The following is a 24,118-nucleotide window of genomic DNA, read 5'->3' as shown; positions in this document are numbered from 1 at the left end:
GGCTTTCAGCCGTGGGGGTACTGAGGGATTGGAAACAGAGCAAGAGCCCCGGGGCTATATGTTTGATCTGTAATGAAGATTGTAAACATTAACTGGAATGAGTAACAAGCGGCATTGGAAGAAACTGTTTTGGTTTTCAGCTCATGTAATGTCACTTTTGAACAGACATGAAATGTACTTTTATCCATTATAGGAATAAAGTGTATTTTTGGGAAGAAGGTGAGGGTGAGGTTAAGGTGTCCCCCTCACCACTCTGGCAGGTACATGCTTCAGGAATCAGACAGCCAGTTAGGGGATTACCTGTGGGGTTAGGAGCCTGCACGGGTGTTGGGGAAATGTCTAGGGGGGACTGACATGTCTGAGGTAGTGTGTGTCTGGGAGTGGGGGTTAGGCATGTGTTTGTGTCTGGGGTGGTGGAGTGTCAGAGGTGGGGGTGTGTCTAGGGGGGACTGACATGTCTGGGGTAGTGTGTGTCTGGGAGTGGGGGTTAGGCATGTGTTTGTGTCTGGGGTGGTGGAGTGTCAGAGGTGGGGGTGTGTCCCTCAGCGTATGTCTGTAAGGGGAGGGGTATCTGAGCTGTAGGAGTGTTTCTGCTGTTATAAAATGAGCTGCTCTGAGTTGTGTGAAAAGAATCCCTGTGCTGTTGAGGATGAGTATTGCTGTATGTCTGTCCCTGTGAGGGTGAGTATTTCTGTGTGTCTGTCCCTGTGATGGTGAGTATTTCTGTGTGTCTGTCCCAGTGAGGGTGAGTATTTCTGTGTGTCTGTCCCAGTGAGGGTGAGTATATCTGTGTGTGTCTGTCCCTGTGAGGGTGAGTATTTCTGTGTGTCTGTCCCAGTGAGGGTGAGTATTTCTGTGTGTCTGTCCCAGTGAGGGTGAGTATATCTGTGTGTGTCTGTCCCTGTGAGGGTGAGTATTTCTGTGTGTCTGTCCCAGTGAGGGTGAGTATTTCTGTGTGTCTGTCCCAGTGAGGGTGAGTATTTCTGTGTGTCTGTCCCAGTGAGGGTGAGTATTTCTGTGTGTCTGTCCCAGTGAGGGTGAGTATTTCTGTGTGTCTGTCCCAGTGAGGGTGAGTATATCTGTGTGTGTCTGTCTCTGTGGGGGTGAGTATTTCTGTGTGTCTGTCTCCGTAAGGGTGAGTATTTCTGTGTGTCTGTCTCTGTGAGGGTATATCTGTGTGTGTTTCTCTGTGAGGGTGAGTATTTCTGTGTGTGTTTCTCTGTGAGGGTGAGTATTTCTGTGTGTGTTTCTCTGTGAGGGTGAGTATTTCTGTGTGTCTGTCCCAGTGAGGGTGAATATTTCTGTGTGTGTTTCTCTGTGAGGGTGAGTATTTCTGTGTGTCTGTCTCTGTGAGGGTGAGTATTTCTGTATTTCTGTGTGTCTGTCCCAGTGAGGGTGAGTATTTCTGTGTCTGTCTGTCCCATTGAGAGTGAGTATATCTGTGTGTGTCTGTCCCAGTGAGGGTGAGTATTTCTGTGTGTCTGTCCCAGTGAGGGTGAGTATATCTGTGTGTGTCTGTCCCCGTGAGGGTGAGTATTTCTGTGTATTTGTCCCAGTGAGGCTGAGTCTTTCTGTGCGTGTTTCTCTGTGAGAGTGAGTATTTATGTGTGTGTTTCTCTGTGAGGGTGAATATTTCTGTGTGTGTTTCTCTGTGAGGGTGAGTATATCTGTGTGTCTGTCCCACTGAGGGTGAATATTTCTGTGTGTGTTTCTCTGTGAGGGTGAGTATTTCTGTGTGTCTGTCTCTGTGAGGGTGAATATTTCTGTGTGTCTGTCTCTGTGAGGGTGAGTATATCTGTGTGTCTGTCCCACTGAGGGTGAATATTTCTGTGTGTGTCTATCTCTGTGAGGGTGAATATTTCTGTGTGTCTGTCTCTGTGGGGGTGAATATTTCTGTGTGTCTGTCTCTGTGGGGGTGAATATTTCTGTGTGTGTCTATCTCTGTGAGGGTGAATATTTCTGTGTGTCTGTCTCTGTGGGGGTGAGTATTTCTGTGTGTCTGTCTCTGTGAGGGTGAGTATTTCTGTGTGTCTGTCTCTGTGGGGGTGAGTATTTCTGTGTGTCTGTCTCTGTGGGGGTGAGTATTTCTGTGTGTCTGTCTCTGTGGGGGTGAGTATTTCTGTGTGTCTGTCCCAGTGAGGGTGAGTATTTCTGTGTGTGTTTCTTTGTGACGGTATTTCTGTGTGTGTTTCTCTGTGAGGGTGAGTATATCTGTGTGTGTCTGTCCCAGTGAGGGTGAGTATTTCTGTGTGTCTGTCCCAGTGAGGGTGAGTATTTCTGTGTGTGTTTCTCTGTGAGGGTGAGTATTTCTGTGTGTCTGTCCCAGTGAGGGTGAGTATTTCTGTGTGTGTTTCTCTGTGAGGGTGAGTATATCTGTGTGTATCTGTCCCAGTGAGGCTGAGAATTTCTGTGTGTGTTTCTCTGTGAGGGTGAGTATTTCTGTGTGTGTTTCTCTGTGAGGGTGAGTATTTCTGTGTGTCCCAGTGAGGGTGAGTATTTCTGTGTGTTGTCCCAGTGAGGCTAAGAATTTCTGTGTGTGTTTCTCTGTGAGGGTGAGTATTTCTGTGTGTCTGTCCCAGTGAGGGTGAGTATATCTGTGTGTATCTGTCCCATGAGGGTGAGTATTTCTGTGTGTGTTTCTCTGTGAGGGTGAGTATTTCTCTGTGTGTTTCTGTGAGGGTGAGTATTTCTGTGTGTCTGTGTCTGCTAGGCTCAGTATTTCAATCTGTTTGAACCAGTTCTAGTATCCATGTCTTGATTAAAGTTATTTTAAGTAAAGACTGATGCACCTCCAGTCCAGAATTTGCAAAGGAATTGAAAAGCTGGCACGATTTTAGTGGAAGTGAAACAGTTTTCATATCTTTGCTACAAGCTGAGGCCGTCCCGAACCAGTTTCATTGTCCCAGGACCTTCCTTGACCGAGTGTGTCCCCGGGACAGATGCGACCCGGGCTGTAGGGGTTGCCTCGGGATTTCTGCTCCTGGTGGATCCGGCTCACTCTGTCCTGGGATTGTGTCTGCAAAGTCAGGAGTTCATCTTTAGCCGAGCCCACACTCTGCAATCTGGAATGTCTGTGAAACAGAATGTCTCCAATTGCAAAATTGTCTAAAATTGAAAAGCATGAGCCCGGGTTTCCCTGGGATAGACCGAATCAGAAATCCATCTGTAAACACTAGCAGCTGTCCCGCGTTCAGATCGAGTTAGGCTTCTGTCTGTAACAGTATCAGGCGGGTGAGTGGGATGGGGGGAATGGGTGTGGGATAGGCATGATTGTGTTACCCTTCCCACCACACACAATTGAACCCCCTCTTGATCCCGAAACTGAGGATGTGCAGAACTAGGGATTGTTGGTTGGGTTAGAGAGTGACTGCTGCTCGGGTTAGTCAGCGATTGCTGGTCGGGTTAGAGAGTGATTGCTGGTCGGGTTAGAGAGCGATTGTTGGTTGGGTTAGAGAGTGATTGCTGCTCTGGTTAGAGAGTGATTGTTGGTTGGGTTAAAAAGTGATAGCTGGTCGGGTTAGAGAGTGACTGCTGGTCGGGTTACAGAGTGATTGCTGGTCGGGTTAGAGAGTGATTGTTGGTTGGGTTAGAGAGTGACTGCTGGTCAGGTTAGAGAGTGATTGCTGGTCGGGTTAGAGAGTGATTGCTGCTCTGGTTAGAGAGTGATTGTTGGTTGGGTTAGAGAGTGATTGCTGCTTGGGTTAAAAAGTGATTGCTGGTCGGGTTAGAGAGTGATAGCTGGTCGGGTTAGAGAGTGATAGCTGGTCGGGTTAGAGAGTGATAGCTGGTCGGGTTAGAGAGTGATTGCTGGTCGGGTTAGAGAGTGATTGTTGGTCGAGTTACGGAGTGATTGTTGGTCGGGTTACAGAGTGATTGTTGGTCGGGTTACAGAGTGATTGTTGGTTGGGTTACAGAGTGATAGCTGGTCGGGTTAGAGATTGATTGTTGGTTGGGTTAGAGATTGATTGTCGGTTGGGTTAGAGAGTGATTGCTGGTCAGGTTACAGAGTGATTGCTGGTCAGGGTGGGGAGTGATAGCTGTTTGAGTTCGAGTGTGTCATAGAGTCATAGTCATAGAGATCTACAGCCCAGAAACAGGCCCTTCGGCCCATTGTGTTCATGCCAGCCATCAACCACCTATCTATTCTAATCCCATTTTCCAGCACTTGCCCCGTAGCCCTGTATGCTATGGTGTTTCAAGTGCTCATCTAAATACATCTTAAATGTTGTGAGGGTTCCTGCCTCTACCACCCTCTCAGACAGTGTGTTCCAGTTTCCAACCACCCTTTGGGTGAAAAAGCTTTTCCTCAAATCCCCTCTAAACCTCCTGCCCCTTGCCTTAAATCTATGCCCCCTTTCTGCTGCTGGTCGGGTTAGAGTGGTTGCTGGTTGGTTAGAGAGCGGTAGCTGGTTGGGTTAGAGAGTGACAACTGGTTGGGTTAGAGAGTGGTAGCTGGTTGGTTAGAGAGTGATAGCTAGTTAGGTTAGAGAGTGGTTGCTGGTTGGGTTAGAGAGTGACAGCTGGTTGGATTAGAGAGTGATAACTTGTTGGGTTAGAGCTGATAACTGGTCGGGTTAGAGAGTGGTTGCTGGTTGGGTTAGAGAGTAACTTCTGGTTGGGTTACAGAGTGGTTGCTAGCTGGGTTAGAGAGTGGTTGCTGGTTGGGTTAGAGAGTGGTTGCTAGTTTGAGTTAGAGGGTGATTGCTGTTTGGGTTAGAGAGTGACTGCTGGTTGGGTTAGAGAGTGACTCCTGGTTGGATTAGAGAATGACATTCTGTTGGGTTAGAGAGTGACTCCTGGTTGGGTTAGAGAGTGACTCCTGGTTGGGTTAGAGAATGGCTTCTGGTTGGGTCCGAAGGTGACTGGTGGTTGGGTTCGAGGGTGATTGCTGCTTGGGTCAGGGAGTGACTGCTGGTTGGGTTAGAGAGTGACTGCTGGTTGGGTCAGGGAGTGACTGCTGGTTGGGTCAGGGAGTGACTGCTGGTTGGGTTCGAGGGTGATTGCTGGTTGGGTCAGTGAATGACTGCTGGTTGGGTTAGAGAGTGACTGCTGGTTGGGTCAGGGAGTGACTGCTGGTTGGGTTAGAGAGTGACTGCTGGTTGGGTCAGTGAATGACTGCTGGTTGGGTTAAAGAGTGACTGCTGGTTGGGTCTGAGTGGTTAGAACAAAGATTTACAAGATTCACAAAGAGAACTGCACTGGTAGACTTCTCGTTTTAATTTGTTCTTGCTCCACTAATGGTTTCCTGCTATTTTGACATTCTTTGAGTTTAGTTTGGAATGATGGCCTACGTCAGTTCAATCATTTCCACTTTTTGGCTCCAACTGTCTTCTTTTTACCGTGGATGTCCAATCCCTCCACACCTCCATCCTCCACCAGGACAGCGTGAGGCCCCTCCACTTCCTTGAACAGAGGCCCCACCGGTCTCCACCCACCATCTCCCTCCTCCATCTGACCGAGCCTATTCTCAAATCGAACAAATTCTCCTTTAGTTCCAATCACTTTTCCTTCAAATAGAAGGCGTTGCAATAGGTACCTGATGGGTCCTAGCTATGCCTGCCTTTATGTGGGATATGTGGAAAACTCTTTGTTCCAATCCTGTTCAGGTTCCCTCCCTCGCCTCTTTTGCCGGTACACTGATGACTGTATTGGCATCATTTCCTGTTCTCATGCTGAATTGGAAAATTTCAGTAATTTATCTCCCAATTTCCACCCCTCTCACATCTTCACACATTTCATCTCTGCCTGTTCTCTTCCCTTCCTGGACTTCTTTGTCTCCATTTTTTGGGATAGACTTGCAACAAATATTCACTATCAGCTCGTTGGCTTCCACAAGCTACAGTGACTCTTTCTCCGCTTCCTATGAGGACGCGAATCCATTCTCCCAGTTTCTCCATCTCTGTTGCATCTGTTCTGATGATGCAACATTCAAAGCAGCACTTCAGACCCGACTTCCCTATTCCTCAACTGAGGATTTCTCTCTCCAGCCCCCTCCCCACCAACATGGTTGACAGGACCGATGACTGTAGCTGTCCCATTTCTCATACTTTTGCACTGATCTGTTCCCTTCTCATCCCACTAAGAGCCATGATAGGGTCCCCGTCCTCACTTTCCACCCCACCAGCCTTCATGTTCAATCGATCATCTTCCACCATTTCCCCCACCTCCAGCGCGATGCCACCACCTCTCTCTTCCGTTCCGGCCTTCTGTTCCTCCTGTGACACCCTGGTCCGCTCAATCGCCTCCAGTCCCTTTCCCAGAGGAGCATCCATGCATGTGCAGGAGATGCAACACCTGCCCTTTTATCTCCTCACCTCCACCTTCCCAAGATTCCAAACATGCCAACTAAGCAAAACAACGCTTTCTGTGTAGTTCTTTAAATTTAGTATAATAGATTTGGGAGGTGGTGACGTGGTGATATTGTCACTAGACTGGTAATCCAGAGACCCAGGCTAACGTTCTGGGGACCTGGGTTCAAATCCCACCATGGCAGATGATGGAATTTGAATTCAATAAAAATCTGGATTTAAGTCTAATGATGACCATTGCTGATTGTTGTAAAAACCCATCTGGCTCACTAATGTCCTTTAGGGAAGGAAATCTGCTGCCCTTACCTGGTCTGGCCTACATGTGACTCCAGACCAGGGTCCCGACCTCTGGGCCAGAGGCTTTGGGTTCAAGCCCCTGCCAAGATTGACTGCCACAGAAGGTGCATTCATAATGTGGCCAAACAGGTTGGTTATCAAATCCCTCTGATGCACCCATGGCGGGTGGTAAGAGTGGCAGAGTCTTGTAATCAGCTACCCGCAGAAGGAATGACAAACCACATGCAAGTATAAGCATGAACCAATCACAGAAGGCCATGATCGCCAATGCCCTTTGTGTGCATGGGACCTGAAGAGAGAGACAGAGGGAGATACTGTATTCACCACTCACAATGCAAGCTGCTCAACACTGGGGAGACCAAATGCAGATTGGGTGATCACTTAGTGGAACAGCTCTGTTCAGTCCCCAAGCATGAACCCTGAGCTTCCAGTTGCTTTCTATTTTCATTTTCCACCTTGCTCCCATACTGACCTCACTATCCTTGGCCTGCTGCAATATTCCAATGAAGCTGAACACAAGCTCGAGGAACAGCACCTCACCTTTCGATAAGGCACCTTGCAGCTTTCTGGACATATCATTGAGTTCTACAATTTCAAATCACAATCTCTCTGCCCCACTGTGTTCCCTTTCCTTTGTAGGTTTCAGTCTTACTTTTGTTTTTCTCTTGTTTTTTGGACAGCAGCTGTCCAACATCCTGCCATTCACACCTCCTCTAAACGCAGCTTTTGTTTCTTTACTTGTCCCACTGCCACTCCTTTTGGCCTTGACCCACCAACTGTTCTGTCATTTAATCTCTCCTGCCTTCCACCCTATCTCAGATCTTCCCTTTTCATCGCTTCCCATTCTCCTCTTTTCAATTGCTTACATTTCTAACTTTCCCCAGCTCTGATGAAAAGTCATCAACCTGAAATGTTAACTCTGTTTCTCCCTCTACAGAGGCTGCCTGGCCTGTTGAGTAATTCTAGCACTTTCTGTTTTTAGCTCAGATCTTCAGCATCTGCAGTATTTTGCTTCTTAGTTAGAGGGCAGATTCTGGTTGGGTTAGACAGCGGTTAGGTTAGAGGGTCGTGTGTTGGTCAGTGATTGCAATCTGTGTTGGAGACTGATTGGATGAGAGGGTGGTTGCTGATTGGATTAGACAGTGGTTGAGTTGGAGGGTCATTGGATGAGAGGGTGGCTACTGATTGGATTAGATGGTGGTTGAATTAGAGGGTGATTGGATGAGAGGGTGGTTGCTGATTGGATTAGACAGTGGCTGAGTTAGAGGGCGATTGGATGAGAGGGTGGTTGCTGATTGGATTAGACAGTGGTGAGCTGGAGGGTCATTGGGTGAGAGGGTGGTTACTTATTGGATTAGATGGTGGTTGAGTTAGAGGGTGATTGGGTAAGAGGGTGGTTGCTGATTGGATTAGATAGATTTAGAGGGAAAATGGATGAGAGGGTGGTTACTGATTGGATTAGACGTGGCTGAGTTGGAGGGTCATTGGGTGAGAGGGTGGCAGCTGATTGGTTTAGACAATGGCTGAGTTGGAGGGTCATTGGGTGAGAGGGTGGTTACTGATTGGATTAGATGTGGCTGAGTTGCAGGGTGGCTGCTGATTGGATTAGACAATGGCTGAGTTGGAGGGTCATTGGGTGAGAGGGTGGCTGCTGATTGGATTAGACAATGGCTGAGTTGGAGGGTCATTGGGTGGTTACTGATTGGATTAGACTGTGGTTGAGTTAGTGGGCGACTGGGCGAGAGGGTGGTCTGTCACATTTTTGTGGTTTTATTCAGGTCGATCATTTTGGTTTGAGTGTCTGAATACAGAGCAGTAGCTGAGCCCATGTTCCCCGTGACTCAGTGTTTGATTTTATTCCTGATACTGAGGCAATTTGTTCATGTGCAGAAGTGCAGAATTGAACAAAAATCCCTCGTTAGTGTGTTTCAGCTACTGTTGATATCATGTAGCTTCACATAGACCCCGAGTGTCAGTATGGAATAAACACTTCACTCCTCGGTCACTCAGGTTTTTTATCAAAAGAGCAGGAGAGGATTTATTTACACAGATGATTGATGGAGAATGAAATAAACCACAAACTGTGAGGGAATAAAGTCCAGGAGAACTTTAAAATGTCAAATAGTGTTTGAAAATGAAAGATTTGACAAGTATGGGGAAGGACAGTGAACTCGGACTCCTTCAGAGAGTGAGCACGGGGATGATATCGGGTTAGCTTAACTTACTGGGGGTGGGAGCGATTTGTAGAACAGAAACTGTGTGTAGGAATTGACTGTAGCTTAATGGGCTGCTCATTAGGAACAAGCTCATTTCCAACATGGAACAGACATCAAGCAAGGATCGGGATTGAGAACAGGTGGCCAGAACAGTGCCCAAGACTTCATCTGCTCGCATCTGTCGTGCATTCACCCTGCAAAGCACTAAAGCCTTTTTGCTGTCAAACTCTGCTTTCTGGACCCTCCTCCAGCTCTCCTAACTCATGGTGGGGTAATGGCCACCCCCAATACCTTGCTGTTAGCCAGCTTCAACTTTATCTCCAATACTCTCTTGGATTCAGCATTATCAGCCTCTCCCCTAAGCAGGTCCCATGCCCTCCATGACCCGGAGTTTGCCTTTACTGTGCCCAGGCTGGTCACATGATGTGTGGCCTTGGGTCAGTAACAGTCGGAAGCTCCAGGTTATGCAGACTGGACACCGTGATGTCATGTGCTCATCCTCTGAGCCAAAAATGTCAGATTGAATTCATTGTCATCAAGTATGAAGTGATAAATTTCGATTATAAAAACCCAGCAGGTAATCACACCGTGAATGTCGCTTTAAAAACAAGGGTCACCCATTTAAGACAGAGAAGAGGAGAAATTTTTCTCTCTCAGAGGGTGGTGAATCTTTGGAACTCTCTTCCTCAAAAGGCGGTGGAAGCAGAGTCTTTGAATATTTTTAAGGCAGAGCTGGATAGATTCTTGATAAGCAAGGGGGAAAAAGGTTAAGGGGGGTGGGTGGGTGGGAATGTGCCGTTGAGGTTGCGAATGTGGGGTTGGGGTTGGGAATGTGGGGTTGGGGTTGCAAACAGATTGGCCATGACCTTATTGAACGGCAGAACAGCCTCGATGGGCCGAGTGGTCTACTCTGATCCTAATTCGTATGTTCGTATGAATGGGAGCAGGTTCAGGATGTGAAAGAACAGGGTGATCTGGAGAATCACAGGTACGAAAGACCACACCTCAGATTAATAAGGCTGTTGACACAAAAATAATGAATGGAACTGGAAACAGTTTCCAGTGTCCCCTCACTGTTTGTCATCCCTCCTAATAAAAGCTAAGGACTAATAATGAGTAATCTAAAACCCTCTGTTAGAATACAGTGTGCGGTGCTGGGCTCCACACCACAAGAAGGAGGCTGAGGCTTTAGGGAGGGAACAATGCAGAATCCTTAGAGACTTGACATGACCAAAAATTTGGGCTTTTTCATTCATACAGCACAGAGCAGTCAGATAGAAATGTTCCAAATAATGGGAGCAGGTAGCTAGAAGCAGGCTCTCACTAGCCATTAAGGGACTTGAACAAGGCTACCACAGATACTAAACTAAAGTGAAAGAGATTAAGCAGGAGACTGTTCAGAGCGAGACAGTTGTAAGGTTGTGTGGAATTCACCCCCACCGTGGTTAGTGGTTGAGGCAGGAACTGTGTCAGCATTTCAGGTTTGGAAATAAAGTAACCTGGAGCCAGGGGATCGAGTCATTTGTTCACATGCAGCGTAAGTGCCAACATGGACTGGTTGGCAGAATGTCATCTGTTTCAATTTTGTAGCTTGTGTGTGTTCCATTTGAACATATGAATCCGGAGCTGGACTAGGCCACTCGGCCCCTCGAGCCTGCTCCGCCATTCAATAAGATCGTGGCTGATTGTAACCTCAATCCCACACCCTCGCCTACCTCCAATAACTTTTCACCCCCTTGCTTATCAAGAATCTATCCAGCTCTGCCTTAAAAATATTCAAAGGCCCTGCCTCCGTCGCCTTTTCAGGAAGAGAGTTCCAAAGACTCACGATCCCCTGAGAGAAAAAAATTCACCTCATCTCCGTTTTCAATGGGCAACCCCTTATTTTCAAACAGTGACCCCTAGCTCTAGATTCTCCCACAAGAGGAAACATCCTCTCCACATCCACCCTGTCAAGACCCCTCAGGAACTTATATGCTTCAATCAAGTCGCCATGTGGTCTCCCAGGAGGGGCTCTGTTACTGAGGTGAGGCCACTTGCTTCCTTTTACATTCAGCAAGTGAAGGTGCAGTTATGACAAATCTCATCTCACCACCGCTTCACTTTAGTCAGTGTACACTTCCTGGGAGCACCGTATAGATAATAGCAAAAGTCAGCGCATATTGGAACACTTGTCTTTACCCAGCTGAGTTAGTGTTATCAAATTGGTTCTGATGACAGGTCACAGGGCTGAAACGTTAACTCTACTTCTCTCTCCGCTGATGCTGCCAGACCTGCTGAGTTTCTCCCAGCACTTTCTGTTCTCACCTTGGCTGTGCGCGCTGGCAACGCTGTGCATGCACAGTTGTCTGCTGATGATAGGCCCAGGTTAACGGCCGCCATATTTGTAGGGGGCGATGAGCAGCAGGGCGTACCCGTGGTCATCACTGGCAGCAGGGCCAGTGGAGAGTTTTCCCCCTGATTCCCATTGACTCCAGTTTTGCTCGGGCTCCTTGATGCCACACTCGGTCAAATGCTGCCTTGATGTCACTCTCACCTCACCTCGGGAGTTCAGCTCTTTTGTCCGTGTTTGAACCAAGGCTGTAATGAGGTCAAGAGCCGAGTGGCCCTGGCGGAACCCAAACTGGGCATCAGTGAGCAGGTTATTGCTAAGCAAGTGCCGCTTGATAGCACTGTTGATGGCCCTTTCCATTACTTTGCTGATGATCGAGTGTAGACTGATAGGTTGTAATTGGTTGGGATTGATTTGTCCTGCTTGTTGTGTACAGGGCATACTTGGGCAAATTTCCACATAGCCAAGCAGATGCCAGTGTTGTGTTAGTGCCCAGTACTGAATCAGGTCAAGCTCTGTACAGCTGTGACATCACTTCCTCCACCTGCCAGACCCCTTGAGATAAAGGACATTCTCCCTTTAATTATTTTTTGGTGACGATCCACTAGCTTTCAATGCCTTCTGTACACAGATCCCTAGATCTCCTCAGTTCCAGACAGCCCCTCCTCAAGTTCCTAGAATCTCATCATTTGGAAAATACTCTGATCTACTTTTCTTTGGTCCTCACACTTTCCCACAGTAAACTCCATCTCTTGCGGCTTTTTCCCATTCACTGAATGTCAAGGTCCCTTTATAATTCACTGTTCCCATCTACACTATTTACTGTGCCACTTAATTTGGTATGGCTAGCATTCTCAGGTAACAAGCTGTCTATAAAGCTCATCCAAATCTTTGATAAATACAATGAAAAGCTGAGGCCTCAGTAGAGACCCCTGAGGAGACTCACTAGTCAGAACTAGCCAATTAGCGTACTTGCCACTCTCTGTCTCCTGCCTCTTAACCAATTCCCTACCCAAGGCAGGTGGTTGTCTCCAATTCTCTGTTCCTTTTATTATTGCTCAAACAGTCTGTTATGTGAAACCTTGTTGAATTCCTTCTGGAAGTCCATATCAATAGCATCCATCGTCACTCCATTATCTACCACATTAATTAACTCCTCAAAAACATTCAACGATGTTTGTTAGACATGACTTTCCTTTATGGGGAGGTGGTGCTATGGTGGTATTGCCACTGCACTGGTAATCCAAAGACATGTTTTCAGGACCCCAGGTTCAAATCCCAACATGGCAGATGGTATGTGAGCCCAATATAAATCTGGAATTAAAAGTCTAATGATGATCATGAAACTGTGTGATTCACCAATGTCCTCCAGGGAAGAAAACCTGACGTCTTTACTCATGTGACTCCAGACCCACAGCAATGCGGTTGAAATAATGCCCTCTGAATAAGGGCAATCAGGGTTGGGCCATAAGTGCTGGCCTAGCCAGTGACGCTCACATCCCATGAACAAATATGAAAAAACATCCACGCTGGGTCTCTCTCATCCGTTCATATCTGTGCCCAGTCACTATGTCCCTGATAAGGGATTATAATAATTCCCCACAACAGGGCCTAGAATTTCCTGCTTTATCTCTCTTTAATAACAATGTAATTTTCCCATCCATTCTGAATTGAGAGGGTGAGCAAAATTACAATGCGGATATTCAACTGGCTAAGGGGCAGGAAGCAATGAATAGCGGTGAACGTTCCGACTGGAGGCAGACATACACAGTGGCGTTCCCAGGGCCACTGCTCTTTTCATATATGTTAGTGGCCCAGTTTGGGGTATACAGGGGAAAAAGTTCAAATTTTGCAGGAGGAATTGAACACGGAAATGTAATAAGCAGTGAGGAGGATGGTAATAGACTTCAGGAGGATGTCGACAGGCTGGTGAAATGGGAAGACACATTGGGAGATACAATTTAACGCACAGAGATTTGAAGTGATGCAATTTGGAAGGAAGAATGAGGAGAAACAATATAAAATAAAGGACACAATTTTAAATAGGGCGCAGGAACAGAGATCTAAAGATGCATGCACAGAAATCTTTGAAAGTGGAAGGACAAGTTGAGAATGCTGCTAATATTGGCTTTTTATAAATCGAGGCACAGAGGACAAAGCCAAGTTATTCCAAACCTGTGTAGGCCTCAACTGGAGTATTGTATTCAATTCTGGGCACCACACTTTTGGAAGCATCTGTCAAGGTCTTGGAAATGGTGCAGAGAAGGTTTACTCGAATGGGACTAGGGATGAGCTGGAGAGACCAGAGAAGCTGAGATTGTTCTCCTTAGAGCAAAGAAGGTTAAGATTTGATAGAGGTGATCAAAATCATGAATATCTACGATAGATTAAATAAGGAGATACAGTGTCCACCGGCAGAAGGATCAAGAACTAGAGGATACAGATTTAAGGTGATTGGCAAAAAACAATCCAGAAGGGTAATGAAGAGGATTTAAAATTTATTTTTACACAGCGAGTTGTTGCGATGTGGAACACGCTGCCTGAAAGGGCGGCGGAAGCAGATTGAATGGGAACTTCCAAAAGGGAACTGGATAAATACTTGAAGGGGAAAATATTTCAGGGCGATGGGGAAAGAGCAAGGGTCCCGGGAGTAATTGGATAACTCCTCGACCTTTTCGGAACAGGAATAATGGACTGAATGGCCTCCTTCTGTGCTATATTATTCTCCTTCTTATTGCTTACAGGTATTCAGTTGTGGAGTGAATGATGACCCAGCAAAGCACAATGTCCTGGAGCTTGCTTGCCACTACAGTGCTGACAGTGTTCATCCTACCTGGTGAGTGCCTCATTCCTGACAGACTCTTCCCCCGACCTTGGCCACTGGAACCCAGACCAAGCACCATGGTCAAGGAGGAGGGGCTACAACTAGGCTAAGTGACCCTTGGCCGGAGATAACTTAGGTGACCTCCCAATGTCACCCAAACAAAAACCTCCCCACAGAAACCTTTTTTTAAAAAAATATTCCTTCACGGGATGTGGGCGTCGCTGGTAAGGCCAGCATTTGTTACCCACCCCTAATTGCCCTTGAACTGAGTGGCTTGCTGGGCCATTTCAGAGGGGAGTCCAGAGTCATCCACATTCCTGTCATGTGTAGGCCAGGACAGGTAAGGGCTGCAGGTTTCCTTCCCTAAATGACATCAGTGAACCAGATGGGGTTTTTATGACAAACGATGACAGTTGTCGCCATTACTGAGACTGGCTTTAATTTGAGATTTAAAAAAAATTAATTTTAACTTAAATTCCACCAGCAGCCTTGGTGGAATTTGAACCCATGCTCCCAGAGAATTTTTCTAGGCCGCTGGATTACCAGTCTAGAAACATTACCACTACACCACTGCCTCCCTATTGTTAAAATCCATGTGGGGACTGGGACTTGGTCAGGACATCCTGTGAATCACAGGCTGTACGATCAGTTTATAATCGTCCTGGCTCTCCTGACAAAAACAGGGAAAGAATAACAGAATCAAGAATTGGAATCGGAAGCAGATCAGGGAATGGAAAAGGAGATTAGAGAGAATGAGATTACGTGGGGGTTGTGAGATTACCTTTTTATTGATTCATGGGATGAGTGTGTTGCTGGCAAGGTCAGCCTTTAGTCCCTATCCCTGGCTATCCTTGAGAAGGTGGTGGCGAGCCGCCCCTGCAGTCCACCTGTGGCAGGTACACCTTTGTTCCCATGACCACACAGCAACCTGAAAGTCCCCACGCAGGCCACGGACAAATGAATGTGTGCGAAACAATTTAAAGGAGCTAAGTAGTCCCCTGGGTGCTTGAAAAAAATTACGGGGAGCCCTGGGTACACCCCCAGTGCTGTTAGGGAGGGAGTTCCAGGATTTTGACCCAGCGACAGTGAAGGAACGGCCGATATAGTTCCAAGTCAGGATGGTGAGTGGCTTGGAGGGGAACTTCCAGGTGATGGTGTTCCCCGTGTGTCTGCTGCCTCTGTCCTTCTAGATGGTAGAGGTGCCGGGTTTGGAAGGTGCTGCCCTTATACGTAAGTGAGATCAGAAGGAGACGCGAGTAGCTGGTGAGACTTTGTCGCCGTGCGACTCCAGGATGGTATGGTGCCTCCCTGGTGCCAGGGTCAAGGGTGTCGCTGAAGCATTCTGAGGGGGGTCGGTGAACAGCCAGCAGTCGTGGTCCACATTGTTACCAACGACATGGGTCGAAAGAGTGATGTAGTCCTGCGGTCTGCATTTAGGGAATTAGGTAGGAAATTTGCAAGCAGGACCCCAAAAGTAGTAATATCTGGATTACTCCCAGTACCACTGCACGCGAGTGTAGAAAAAGCAGATGAATGTGTGGCTGGAGAGACCCTGGGGCATTGGCATCAGTTCTAGGGGAGATGGCATCTCTACAGGCTGGACGGGTTGCACTAAACAAAGTCAGGACCAATTTCCTTGTGGGCAATTTCCTTGTGCTATGGAGGAGGGTTTGAACTAACTTGGCAGGTGTGTGGGACCAGGAGGTAATATAAGAGAGGATTACCAAGGTGCACAGAATACTGGGAGAGACAGAGAGCACTAGAGTAAGAAATGGTAAGGCATTAGGTGGGCCCAGTGTAAGAGGAAAAGTAATAACATTTAAATCAGGGTTACTGTGCATGTATGTGAATACACAGAGGGTGGTAAATGTTATTGGCAGACACAGATTGCCATGTAGAAACACAATGTTGTGGCTGTAACAGAGACCTGGCTCAAAGAAGGGCAGGACTGAATACAATGTGTTCAGGAAAGGAGGTGTGGCAGTATTGGTTAAGGAGAGCATTGCAGTGCTGGAGAGAGAGGATGTCCCAGAGGGGTCAAGGGCAGAATCTATTTGACTGGAGCTAAGGAACAAAAGGGGTGCAATTACATTGCTTGGCATAGTCTATAGACTGCCAACTAGTGGGAAGGATGTAGAGGAACAAATCTGCAGGGAAATTATACGGAAGTGCAAGAATTATAGAGTAGTCATAATGGGGGACTTAAATTATCCGAATATGACTGGGATAGGAGTAGTGTAAAGGGCAGAGAAGGGCAAGAGTTCTGAGAAAGTATTCAGGAAAATCTCCTACATCAGTTTGTTCCCAGTCCAAGGAGAAAGGAGAAAGGAGACACTGCCAGACCTCGTTCTTGAGAATGATGTGGATCAAGTAGGGGAGCATTTAGGGGACAGTGATCATTGTATCATGGGGTTTAGGTTGGCTACGGAAATAATGAGAAGGAGCAATCCAGAGTATGAATAATTAACTGGGGAAAAGCCAACTTCAATGGGGTAAGAATGGATCTGGCCCAGATAAACTGGAATCAAAGATTAGCAGGCAAAACTGCAGCTGAACAATGGGCTACATTTAAAGATGAGAAAGTTCAAGTACAGTCAAGGTACGTTCCTATGAAGGGTAAAGGTAGGGCAAACAAATCCAGAGCTCCCTAAATGACGAAAGAGGCAGGGGTTAAGATGGAGGAGAAAAAGTGTGCTTATGACAGATGTCAGGTGGATAATACAATTAAGAACAAGGCTGAATATAGAAGGTTCAGAGGGGAACTGAAAAAGCAAATAAGAGAAGCAAAGAGAGAGTACAAGTAGAGCCTAGCAGCTAACATAAAAGGGAATCTAAAAGTCCTCTGTAGGCATATAAATAGTAAAAGGGTGGGAAGAGAAGGAGTGGTGCTGATTATGGACCAAAAAGAGGATTTATGATTAGAGGTAGCAGGCATAGCTGAGGCATTAAATGAATACTTTGCATCTGTCTTTATCAAGGAAGATGCTACCCAGGCCATGGTGAAACAGACAATTCAGACACTTGAAGAGCTTAAAATTGATAGGGAGGAGGTATTGAATAGGCTGTCTGTACTTAAAGTGGACAAGGCACCTGGACCGGAGGAGATGCTTCCAATAATACTGAGGGAAGTGAGATTGGAAATTGTGGAGGCACTGGCCATAATTTTCCAGTCTTCCTTAGACTCAGAGTGGTGCCAGCAGATTGGTGAATTGCAAATATTACACCCTTGTTCAAAAAAAGGTGTAAAGATAAGCACAGCAACTACAGGCCTGTCAGTTTAACTTTGGTGGCGAGGAAACTTTTAGAAACATTCATCTGGGGCAAAGTTAATAGTCACATGGACAAATGCAGGTTAATTAAGGAAAGCCAGCATAGCTTTCTTAAAGGAAAATCATGTTTGACTAATTTGATTGAGTTTGTTGAAGAGGTAACAGAGAGTGTTGATGAGGGTAATGCTATTGATGTGGTGTACATGGACTTCCAGAAGGCATTTGATACAGTGCCACACAACAGACTTGTGATCAAAGTTAGAGCTTAAAAGGGACAGTGGCAACATGGATACAAAATTGGCTGAGTGACAGGAAACAAAGAGTAGTGGTGCATGATTATTTTTTGGACTGGAGAATGGTTTCTGGTGGAGTTCCCCAGGGGTTAGTATTAGGACCACTGCTCTTCTGTTTATATATTAAATACTAACCTTGGTGTATGGGGCACAATTTCAAGATTTTAAGAGATGCGAAACTTGGAGATATTGTGAACCGTGAGGAGGTTAGTGCATTGTGTATTGTATTGTCAGTATATTGTGAACCATGACCATGAGGAGGTTAGTGTAGAACTTCAAAAGGACATAGAGAGGTTGGTGGGAAGGGCAGACAAGTGGCAGATGAAATTTAGTGCACAGAAGTGTGAAGTGATTCACTTTGGCTGGAAGAAGATAGAGAAACAGTATAAAATAAAGGGTAACAATTCTAAAGGGGTTGCAGGAGCTGAGGGACCTGGGTGTATATATGCAAAAATCACCAAAGGTGGTAGGACAGGTTGAGAGTGTGGTTAATAAAGCATATGGCACCCTGGGCTTTATTAATAGGGGCATAGAGTACAATAACAAGGAGGTTAGGTTGAACTTGTATAAAATACTGGCTTGGCCTCAATGGAGTATCGCGTACACTTCTGAGCATGGCACATTTGAGAGGGTACAGAAAAGATTCATGCGAATGGTTCCAGGGATGAGGAATTTCAGTTACGAAGATAGATTGGAGAAGTTGGGACTGTTTTCCTTGGAGCCCAGGTTGCCATATACTTTATTAACAGCGCTCTCAACCTGTCCTGCCACTTTCGATAATTTTTGCATATAAACACCCAGCTCCTGCAGCCCTTTTAGAATTGTACCCTTTATTTTATACTGTCTTTCTATGTTCTTTCTGCCAAAGTGAATCACTTCATTGGAGAAGAGAAGGTTGAGAAGAGATTTGATAGAGGTGTTCAAGATCATGAGGGGTCTGTCTGGACAGAGTAGACAGGGGGAAACTGTTCCCATTGGTGGAAGGATCGAGAACGAGAGGGTACAGATTTAAGGTGATTGGCAAAAGAAGCAACGGTGACATGAGGAGAAACTTTATTATGCGATAAGTGGTTGAGATCTGGAATGCAATGTCTGAGTGCGTGGTGGAGGCAGGGTCAATCAAGGCTTTCTAAAGGGAATTAGATCATTGTCTGGCACTTGTGTGGCCTTCACTGTCGCTGGGTAAAATTCCTGGAACTCCCTCCCCAACAGCACGGTGGGTGTACCAACACTACATGGACTGCAGCGGTTCAAGGAGGCAGCTCACCACCACCTTCTCAAGAGCAACTAGGGATGGGCAATAAATGCTGGCCTAGCCAGCGAAGCCCACATCCCGTGAATGAATTAAAAAAAAGACTTGTCAGCCCAAGCCTGGATATCGTCCAGGTCTTGTTGCATTTGGACATGGACTGCTTCGGCATGGGGGGTTGAGAATGGTGCTGAACATTGTGCAATCATCAGCGAACATCCCCACTTCCGACCTTATGATGGAAGGAAGGTCATTGGTGAAGCAGCTGAAGGTGGTAGGGCCGAGGACACTACCCTGAGGAACTCCTGCAGTGATGTCCTGGAGCTGAGATGACTGACCAACAACCACAGCCATTTTCCTTTGTGCTAGTTATGACTCCAACCAGCGGAGACTTTCCCCCCACCCCGATTCCCATTGACTCCAGTTTTGATGGGTTCCTCGATGCCACACGGTCAAATGCTGCCCTGATGCCAATGACAGTCACTCTGACTCATTATAGAGCCTTAGAAAGACACAGAACGAAGCCACTCAGCCCATCGTGCCTGTGCCAGCTCTTTGGCAGGATTATTCCACCAGTCCCTCTCGTCTTGCCCCTTTCTCCAAAACCCTACAAAGTTTTCCTCTTCTAATATGTATCCAATTCCCTGTTGAAAGTTATTATTGAATTTGTTTCCATCACCTTTTCAGACAGCAAATTCCAGATGATAACATCGGACAGAATAGAAAAAACATTTCCTCATCTTGTCTCTGGTTCTTATACCAATTACGTTAAATCTGTGTTGTCTCATTCTCGAAAACAGTTTCTGGTTAATTTACTCTATCAAAATTCATCATGACATTGAACACTTTTAGCAAATCCCCATGCTCTCTCTCCCTGTACGCACACAGGTGCAGATTGCTCTCCCTGTCACTGTCTGCTCGCAGTACTCTCTCTCTCTACCCTATTCTCTGTCTTACCACCCTGTGCCCCCAAGTCTCTCTGGCCCTGCCTGCACCTGCCCCACTGTCCCTGAGCCACCCCCTTTGCCCCACACTCACTGTCCCCGTGCACCCAAGCTCATCCTGTCCATGCAGACCAGTCCATCTCTCTTCTATCCTTGCATACATGCTCTCTCTGTCTCTGTCTCTCTGGAGCTGCTCTCTCCCTCTCTCTCGCACACTCTTTCGCTTTCTCTCTCAGGAACTGCTCTCAGTCTCTCTCTCTCGCTTTCTCTGTCTGACCTGCACTCGCGTTCTCTCTCTCTCTGGACCTGAGCTCTCTCTCTCTCTATGTGCGCTCTCACTCTCTCTGTCTCGACCTGAGCTCACTCTTTCTCTCTCTGGATCTGCATTCTCTCTCTCTCTTTCTCGACACCTGCACTCACTCGCTCTCTCTCTGAGCCTGAGTTCGTACTCTCTGTCTCTCTGGGCCTGAGCTCGCTCTCTCTCCCTCTGGACTGGAGCTCACTCACTCTCCCTCTGGACTGGAGCTCACTCGCTCTCCCTCTGGACTGGAGCTCGCTCGCTCTCCCTCTGGACTGGAGCTCGCTCGCTCTCCCTCTGGACTGGAGCTCACTCGCTCTCCCTCTGGACTGGAGCTCACTCGCTCTCCCTCTGGACTGGAGCTCACTCGCTCTCCCTCTGGACTGGAGCTCACTCGCTCTCCCTCTGGACTGGAGCTCACTCGCTCTCCCTCTGGACTGGAGCTCACTCGTTCTCCCTCTGGACTGGAGCTCACTCGCTCTCCCTCTGGACTGGAGCTCACTCGCTCTCCCTCTGGACTGGAGCTCGCTCGCTCTCCCTCTGGACTGGAGCTCGCTCGCTCTCCCTCTGGACTGGAGCTCGCTCGCTCTCCCTCTGGACTGGAGCTCGCTCGCTCTCCCTCTGGACTGGAGCTCGCTCGCTCTCCCTCTGGACTGGAGCTCGCTCGCTCTCCCTCTGGACTGGAGCTCGCTCGCTCTCCCTCTGGACTGGAGCTCGCTCGCTCTCCCTCTGGACTGGAGCTCGCTCGCTCTCCCTCTGGACTGGAGCTCGCTCGCTCTCCCTCTGGACTGGAGCTCACTCGCTCTCCCTCTGGACTGGAGCTCACTCGCTCTCCCTCTGGACTGGAGCTCACTCGCTCTCCCTCTGGACTGGAGCTCACTCGCTCTACCTCTGGGCCTGAGCTCGCTCTCTCTCCCTCTCTCTCTGGAGTTGCACTCTCTTGCTTTCTCTCTCTGGACCCGAGTTCACTCTCTGACTCTCTGGATCTGCATTCTCTCTCTCTCTCAACCTGCACTCACTCTCTCTCTGGACCTGAGCGCTCTCTCTCTCTATACTGGGGCTCACTCGCTCTCCCTCTCTCTCTGGAGCTGCACTCTCTTGCTTTCTCTCTCTGGGCCTTAGCTCACTCTCTCTCTGGACCTGAGTTCACCCGCTCTCTCTCTCTGGACCTGCACTCATTATCTCTCTGGACCTGCAGTCACCCTCTCTCTGGACCTGAGTTCACCCGCTCTCTCTCTCTGGACCTGCACTCATTATCTCTCTGGACCTGCAGTCACCCTCTCTCTGGACTTGCCTCACTCTCTCTCTCTGGACCTGAGCTCTCCCTCTCTCTGGACCTGAGGTTGCTCTCTCTCCGGACTTGCACTCAATCTCACTCTCTCTCTGGATCTGAGCTCACTCTCTCTCTCGCTCTGTGCGCTCTCACTCTCTCTCTCATCTGAGCTTACTCTCTCTCTCTTGACCTGAGTTCACTCTCTGTCTCACTGGATCTGCATTCTCTCTCTCTCGACACCTGCACACTCTCTCTCTCTCTGGGCCTGAGTTCATGCTCACTCTCTCTCTGGACTTGAACTCGCGCTCTCTCTCTCTGGACTTGAACTCGCGCTCTCTCTCTCTGGACTTGAACTCGCGCTCTCTCTCTCTGGACTTGAACTCGCGCTCTCTCTCTCTGGACTTGAACTCGCGCTCTCTCTCTCTGGACTTGAACTCGCGCTCTCTCTCTCTGGACTTGAACTCGCGCTCTCTCTCTCTGGACTTGAACTCACGCTCTCTCTCTCTGGACTTGAACTCGCGCTCTCTCTCTCTGGACTTGAACTCGCGCTCTCTCTCTCTGGACTTGAACTCGCGCTCTCTCTCTCTGGACTTGAACTCGCGCTCTCTCTCTCTGGACTTGAACTCACGCTCTCTCTCTCTGGACTTGAACTCGCGCTCTCTCTCTCTCTGGACTTGAACTCGCGCTCTCTCTCTCTGGACTTGAACTCGCGCTCTCTCTCTCTCTGGACTTGAACTCGCGCTCTCTCTCTCTGGACTTGAACTCGCGCTCTCTCTCTCTGGACTTGAACTCGCGCTCTCTCTCTCTGGACTTGAACTCGCGCTCTCTCTCTCTGGACTTGAACTCGCGCTCTCTCTCTCTGGACTTGAACTCGCGCTCTCTCTCTCTGGACTTGAACTCGCGCTCTCTCTCTCTGGACTTGAACTCGCGCTCTCTCTCTCTGGACCTCAGCTCACTTTCTCTATGGACCTGAGTTCACTCTATTTTTCTGGATCTTCATTCTCTTTCTCTCAACACCTGCACTCACTCTCTCTCTGGACCTGAACTCACTCTCTCTCTCTGGGCCTGAGTTCGTGCTTTCTCTCTCTCTGGACTTGAGCTCACTCTCTCTCTTGACCGGAGTTCACTCGCTCTCTCTCTCTCTGGACCTGAGCTCATTCTCTCTCTCTCTCTGGACCTGCACTCGTTCTCTCTCTGGATCTGAGTTCACTTGCTATCTCTTCTGGACCTGAGCTCACTCTCTCTCTCTCTGGATCTGCACTCGCTCTCTCTCTCTCTCTCTCTCTATCCGTGCAGTGTGACTCACACATGTGTTTGCAGCCTCTGTGCTTCTATATTTTGCTCTGGGACTCCTGTGTTTTGTTACTAATGGGCTCACATTCCTTTGCCATGCGGTTGTAATCTTGGGTCTAATTTTGGTTATTTTCCAGGTTTCCTGCCTGGGGCCTGAAATAATGTGGCAGCAGATGCCTGTAGTCAGGCTGGGACCTGTGACACCCAATGATTTTATGAGGTAGCAGATGGAGCACTTTGTGGTGTGTTGCCAGTGTCTGACTGCTGGGGGATGCTGGTTCCAGTAGCTGTTTGGATTTGTGCATTTTTGCTGTCGGTCACAATAATACAAACGACAAAATCCTTCTCTTCCAGGTCGAGTCCAGTCTGGAGGTCTGTGGGATCTCATTAGACCAGGTGAGTTAGAACTCCACCCTTTCCGATGACCCTACTGTTTGCAAAAGTTACAGGGCGAGAGGTGCAAGAGAGAGCCAGAGCAGGGGGGGGGAGAAGAGTGAGGGGGTGGTGTGTGGGGGCAGGTGGAGAGGGGGTGAGACAGAGGGGGAGGGGAAAAGAGTGAGCCAGGAAGAAGATGGGGCGGCAGGAGGGAGACAAAGGGGAAGAGAGAGGGGGAGAGGAGGAAAGAGAGAGAGAAGAGGGAAGGAGCGAAATGGAGAGGAAAGGGAAAGAGAAAGGGGGGGAGAAGAGAGATGGGAGAGAGGGAAGGGGGGGAAATAGAGGGGGAAGAAGACAGGGGAGAGAGGAAGAAGGGAGAGAGGAAGGAGAGGGGGAAGGAGACAGGGGAGAGGGGGAGAAGAGAGATGGGAGAGAGGGAAGGGGGGGGAAGTAGAGGGGGAAGAAGACAGGGGAGAGAAGAAGAGAGAGAGGAAGGAGAGGGGGAAGGAGACAGGGGAGAGGGGGAGAAAAGAGAGGGGGAAGGAGACAGAGAGGGGGAGAAGAGAGATGGGGAGAAGAGGGGAGAGAGAGGGAAGGGGAGAGAAAGAGAGAGGGAAAGAGGGGGAAGGAGGGAGAGTGAAAAGGGGAGAGAGAGGGGAGGACAAAGGGAGGAGATCGAGGGAGGGAAGGGCAGAAGCATATGGAGGGGAGTAACAGGGATAGAGGGAGGGAGGGATTGAGAGGGAGACAGAGGGAGCATAAGCAAATGATGGAGGGGAGAGGTGGTGGATGAGGAAACTGGAAGGAGGTGTAAAATCGAGACGGGTGCAGGAGAGGAGGGGTAAGAGATGGTGTAGAGAGAGATGGGGAGGGAGAGATGGGGTAGTGAGGAAGTGACAGAGGGAGGGAGGAGAAGGGGAATGAAATCGCAGGAGAGAGGTGTAGAGAGAGATGCAGGGAAGGGAAGAGACAGAGAGAGCAAGGGTATAGAAAAGAAGGGACAGAGGCGAGGGGACAGAGGTGAGGCACATAGGAGACAGAAGATGGGGGAATAGTGAGGGAGGGGTTATGGATGGGGTGAGAGGTGAAGCAGGGGAGGGGATGTGAACGTAGAGGAAGGAGGGGATAGACAGGAGACATCTGGAGA

General features: G+C 48.2%; 1 protein-coding gene across 1 annotated transcript in view; it reads left to right on the top strand.

Moving 5' to 3' along the window:
- Positions 1 to 22,922: 22,922 nt before the first annotated feature.
- and4 (actinodin4) overlaps positions 22,923 to 24,118 on the top strand; it is a gene marked incomplete at its 5' end in the record, with an annotated part of 21,371 nt that continues 20,175 nt past the window's right edge. Inside the window, one exon of the mRNA XM_078533729.1 lies at positions 22,923 to 22,992. Within this exon, the coding sequence (XP_078389855.1) occupies positions 22,923 to 22,992 (70 nt within the window). The remainder of the gene's footprint in view (positions 22,993 to 24,118) is intronic.

Source organism: Cetorhinus maximus, chromosome 34 (genome assembly GCF_964194155.1).
Source record: "Cetorhinus maximus chromosome 34, sCetMax3.hap1.1, whole genome shotgun sequence".
Lineage (NCBI taxonomy): Eukaryota > Metazoa > Chordata > Chondrichthyes > Lamniformes > Cetorhinidae > Cetorhinus > Cetorhinus maximus.
Note: the sequence above shows the minus strand (reverse complement) of the source record. Positions and strands in the feature narration are given on the sequence as shown.